The following is a 4,789-nucleotide window of genomic DNA, read 5'->3' on the forward strand; positions in this document are numbered from 1 at the left end:
TGCTTCAAATAATGTCACCAGTCTACCTCCGACTGAAGGTGGTAGTGTGTGTGCTACTGCTGGTAAGAAGTAGTCCCAGGATTGGCGCTAGAGTTTCAGAAATAAAAATCTGAATAAAATAAAAATCTAAAGAAAATTATTGGGCTTGAGTAGAACAAGAATGGAATAAGCCCACCTCCACAGCTTTCATTATTCAACTGCCCAGGGCTGCAACAAATGGGACAAATGGCCAAGCAGCAGCAGCTTTGGATCCTGTTGTCTAACACGGACAAAGAGGGTAAAACGCAGCAGTCTGTATGCTGCTTTCAAACTTAGCCCCCTCTCCTCCCTCAGCAGGGCTCTTCCAAAGGCCCTGTCTAAATACCAGCTAGTATTGAATGTAGGGTATGTTCTGTGGCCAAAAATAAGCACCTCCTCACACCCGGCTCTGGTAGGTAATTGCAGTAGAAACAGTGTGGCAGCCAGGCCCCCTGTCACTGCTGGCATGCTCAGGGCGATTAGCTGCATCTACAGAGCGCTGAAATGAAAGGCAGATGCTCTCTTTGGCCCAGCTGTTTGTCTCATGCACAGCACTTCTTGCTTTTGTGGAAGGAAAATAACAGTGTGCAGACACTGCTAAGCTAAAGGAGAGCAGCTATTTCCACACCAGACACCGCTATTTTCAAGAAAAGAGCCAACCCTCGGTAGCCTACATAAAAAGAAAATGTGAAGAACAGACCCTTTCTGATGGCTGGTTTGCTCCTTGTTGCTGTCCTGCGGTAGCTCATAACAACACCCTTTCTTCTCTGCAGTGATATCCTTGCACATACACTGTCTTCTTGCTCAGATCGCTGGATGGGGGGCGCAGGCCCTCAGTGGGGACCACAAGTGGCACAGCCCAGCACAGGTCGGAGTACAGAAACTTTAATATTCTGCTTATGTGTCCTGAGCCGTTTGCTCGCTGTAAATAACAGTGCACCGCTCGCAGCTGGTGTTGGGGACAAGAGCGAGTGTGCAGGGAGCTGCAGCAGCAGGCACAGCTGGCTGCTGCCTCAGCAGCGTCTCCTCTGCGGGGGGGATGGGGGCCTGCTCCTGAGGGTTTTGCATTTGGGAACGTGTCTCTCGGCTACCTGGGGCGCAAAGCGGCGTCTGCAGTAAGGGCAGGCAACGTAATCTGGATTTTCAATGGGGGGCAGCGGCGGCAGGTCAGACACCTTTCCTCCCTTGGAGAGCACCTGCTGCGCCTGCCGGGCCTGGCGCAGGGTCTGGATGAAGACCTCGTGCTTCTGCCGCCAGTTGTTCCTCCTGGGTGGCTTATTCTGCAGAAGGGAAACACAGTCAGAGCCACTGGTGCTGTCAGCCTCTGTTCTCAGCTTCACTCTCAGGGCCCAACGTGGGTCACCCCTCCCTGAGCACTCCCTGTTGGTGTAAAAGCCTCCCAGAGAAGCTGATCCCACAAAGGGGATCGCAAGGACCGGCACCAAGGAGGGTTTGGAGGACTTAGTGATGGAGATGGCAGTACTTGGAGAGGGGTTGCGAATAACCAGCAAAGTAAGCAGGGGGACCAAGGAAACGCAGAGATGCCGTAGGTGCTCTGCAGGAGCAGAGCTGCGTGTTTCCACTGCCCTCATTTTAACAGTCCATTTTATTACCCGTTTTTCCCTGCAGTCCCCCCAGTGTCACAGACCCACTCTGCCCTGACACGAGCAGCCTGACTACAGCAAGGAATGGGTTTTCTCCTGGAGCACACCCACGACACAATACAGAGACGAGTCAGTTAGAACTGATCCCTCCCCAAAAACTCATCTCTGAGATTTTAAATCGATCCACCTACCCATCTGGCAAGTGCATTTTAGGGGTAATAGCTGCGCTGTGTCCCCAGCCCTTTGTGCACGTGAAGATGCCCCCGTCCCTGCCAGAACTAGATCTCAGGATGGGATGGGAGGAACGTGAGCAGTACGTGTGGGCTGAGGGAGGCAAAGGGACTGCATGTTACCTGAGGCCTCTCTGAGCTCTTCCACTGCTGATACTCCTCCAGCTCCGTGCCCCTAGCTCTGGCCTTGCTGGAGTCAAACACCTTCCTCTTGGAGCCTTGGCTCTTGCTGCAGATACTTGTGTGCTTCTTGAGCCTGCTGCAGAGAAACTTGCGTCCGCAGAAGCTGCATTGCCCAAGCTCCCCCTGCTCCACAGTGCTGGCAGCCTGCATGTAAAGCACCTCTGCAGGCAGGTGCTCACTGTAATCGTGGTCTGGGAGGGCAGAGGGAGGAGGGCTGTGCTTTGAGGCCGGCTCTGAAAAGGTGGCTAAACCCTCCATGGGCACGCGGTCTCGAATTTTGTTGTTGCTGGCCACCAATCGTTCCTTCTTGAGCTTCCCCATCGCCAGCTCTTGAAGATGGAGCGTGGTGCTGGGTCTGGGGACAGACACCTCTGCAGACTGCACCCCACTACAGTCCCCATCGCCCGTCCTGGCTGTAACTCGTTCAGTTTTCTCTTCGGGGTGCCTCACAGCCTTCCGCACATGGGTCCTCTCCACATCTCTGGCTCTTCTCTCCTCTGCCTCCACGAGCTCCTTCTCTCTTTGGATCCTCCTGAGCTCCTCTTTTGTTCTCCTCAGCTTCTCCCTGAGGAGGGCCTCTTTCTTTCGGATTTGCTCCTCCAGGTTCTGTCCGTCTGCCTCCAGCCTCAGGATGTACGCCAGCTCCCTCCTGTACAGATGGGAGGCCGACTGCTTAGGCTCTGCTGTCCAAGCAGGGAGCACAGCAGCTGGCTGAGACCTCCCTGCCGGAGCCTTCCCTTTGCTCTTCGAGCCAGCCCTACCGCTCGGCGCTTCCTCCATGCGTGGGGAGCTTCCGAGCTGTCCCGCGCTGGCTGCGGGCACGCTCGCAGCGCTGAGGTGCAGGAGCGGTTGCAGAGGGTACGAGCGGTCCACTCCCTCCTTCCGCCTGGCTGGGGGCTTGGAGGGCAGAGCCCTGGCCCGGCCGGTCACACGCCTGCCCCGCAGCCCCGCTGAGGAGAAGCCCCCGTGCCCGGAGCCGTGCTGGCTGCCTTCCGCGGGCACACAGGACGAGCAGCTCCGGCCCTTCGGGGCAGGGAGGTCCCTCAGGCCCCGCGTCAGATCCTCACAGCCGCTCCCCGGCTGCTCCAGCCGGGGCTGGGGGACCCGGGGACCGTCCCGCTCCGTCACGGGGAGCTGAGCGGCTGCCGCCACAGCACCCACGCGGGGAAGCGCGGCCACCTGCAGCTCGGCCATGCGGCGCCCCGGGGCCGGGGGCTCCCGTCCCGACCCCCCTGAGGCGGCGGCGGGGCCGTGACAGGGCCTGGAGCGAGGCCCGGCCCCGCCGCTGTGTTGGCGGCCGTTGCCTGGAGACAGCGCGCGAGGGGCCGCTCTGCCCGCTGGAGGACCTCGCCTCTATGGTCGGGGCGGGGCGGCGAGGGACGCGGCTCCCGGCGGCCGCCGCCATGTCGGGCAGCGAGGGGCTGCTGTCGGTGGACTACGAGGTGTCCGGCAGGGTGCAGGGCGTCTTCTTCCGAAAGTACACGCAGGTGCGGGCCGGGGCGGGCGGCGGCGGGGCGGGGCGGGGCGAGGCTGCCGTCCTGTAGAGCCGGCCCTCGGGGGCGTTAGCTGCGAAATGGGCGCCGTGGGGGTGCCGTATGGAGGCTGTACAGCGGCTGGAAAGCCCTCCAGGATCACCTGCTCCAGCACCCCAACCACCGCTGTCACCCCCTAACCCATGTCCCGCAGCACCACGTCCAGCCTCTCCTTGAACACCCCCAGGGACTGTGACTCCCCCATCTCCCTGGGCAACCCTCTCCAACAGCCTCCCAGTGTCATTAGTTACACCTAGCTCATTGCTGCCAGCTCTCTGCCAGCCCAGCACCATCTCATCCTGCTCTCCATTTTCTTCCCAGGGTGAGGCCAAGAGGCTCGGGCTCGTCGGCTGGGTGCAGAACACGAGCCATGGCACTGTGCAGGGGCAGGTGCAGGGCCCGGCCGACCGCGTGCGGGAGCTGCAGGAGTGGCTGCGGAAGACGGGGAGCCCCCAGTCCCGCATCAGCCACGCCGAGTTCAGCAACGAGAAGCAGATCGCGGCCCTGGAGCACGCGGACTTCAGGATCGTGAAGTAACTTTGTCCGGAAAGCAGCGACGCCTGCGGCACGAGCTGCCCGCGCAGAACGTGCCCTCCTCCCTGCTCGCCCAGTCAGCTGATGTTCAACTCTAGAGAAATTTATTTTATTATATATCTAATTTATTGGTTTGTTGTATTGTTAGCGTGACTAAACCACTCACAAAATGTTGGCAGGTAGAGCTGTTGTATCTACTGAAGGGGCTGTTTAGCTACACAGCCTGTCATTCTGAACGCGTGTGCAGCGTGAGTTTTGCGTTGTATGTGTATGAAATGCAGAATTTGTGTAACGCTGTGCTCATGTCAAGGAAGTCACAGAGCTGATGCCAATTTGATTGCTAAAAGCACTATTTTTGTGACCGAAACGTCTCAGAAACAACTTATTTTGTGCTTTATCTGCCAAGAAGTTTATTTTCTATTTAGAATAAAAGTGCTTGCAGCCTGCTTGTGTCCAGCGTGCCGTGGCAGCCCGGGACTTGTCCCCTTGCAGCTTTTGTCTCCCTGCGGCCTTCGCTCCCCAGTCAGACCCTCGCAGGGACGGCCCCAAACTACATCTCCCATCGTGCCCTGCCGCCAGCGCGAGGCCTGTCGGGAGCTGTAGTCCCGATGCGACGAGCCCCTGCGAGCCTTCACCCCGCTGCCGCGCATGCGCCGCCGGCTCCCTACCGGGGTCCCTCACCGCCGCC

At 59.0% G+C, this 4,789-nt stretch overlaps 2 protein-coding genes across 2 annotated transcripts; one reads left to right on the plus strand and one right to left on the minus strand.

Annotated features, from left to right (window-relative positions):
* Window positions 1-315: 315 nt before the first annotated feature.
* ZC2HC1C (zinc finger C2HC-type containing 1C) lies at window positions 316-3,367 on the minus strand. The gene is made up of 2 exons (XM_035328122.1): window positions 1,976-3,367; window positions 316-1,298 (listed from the first exon to the last, which is right to left on the minus strand). Exons 1-2 carry the CDS (start codon window positions 3,227-3,229, stop codon window positions 1,032-1,034), a joined length of 1,521 nt encoding a protein of 506 aa, XP_035184013.1. The 5' UTR covers window positions 3,230-3,367; the 3' UTR covers window positions 316-1,031.
* Window positions 3,368-3,380: 13 nt separating this feature from the next.
* On the plus strand, window positions 3,381-4,547 carry ACYP1 (acylphosphatase 1). The gene is made up of 2 exons (XM_035328125.1): window positions 3,381-3,522; window positions 3,889-4,547. Exons 1-2 carry the CDS (start codon window positions 3,391-3,393, stop codon window positions 4,102-4,104), a joined length of 348 nt encoding a protein of 115 aa, XP_035184016.1. The 5' UTR covers window positions 3,381-3,390; the 3' UTR covers window positions 4,105-4,547.
* Window positions 4,548-4,789: the final 242 nt, after the last annotated feature.

This window comes from Oxyura jamaicensis, chromosome 5 (assembly GCF_011077185.1).
Source record: "Oxyura jamaicensis isolate SHBP4307 breed ruddy duck chromosome 5, BPBGC_Ojam_1.0, whole genome shotgun sequence".
Lineage (NCBI taxonomy): Eukaryota > Metazoa > Chordata > Aves > Anseriformes > Anatidae > Oxyura > Oxyura jamaicensis.

Bases quoted from the DNA above. Each gene is read 5' to 3' on its own strand.
- ZC2HC1C (XM_035328122.1), bottom strand. From the start codon at position 3,229: ATGGCCGAGCTGCAGGTGGCCGCGCTTCCCCGCGTGGGTGCTGTGGCG. The intron at 1,299-1,975 runs GTAACATGCAGT...TCCCTTCTGCAG, and splicing joins AGAGCTCAGAGAGGCCTCAG to AATAAGCCACCCAGGAGGAA.
- ACYP1 (XM_035328125.1), top strand. From the start codon at position 3,391: ATGGTCGGGGCGGGGCGGCGAGGGACGCGGCTCCCGGCGGCCGCCGCC. The intron at 3,523-3,888 runs GTGCGGGCCGGG...TTTTCTTCCCAG, and splicing joins TCTTCCGAAAGTACACGCAG to GGTGAGGCCAAGAGGCTCGG.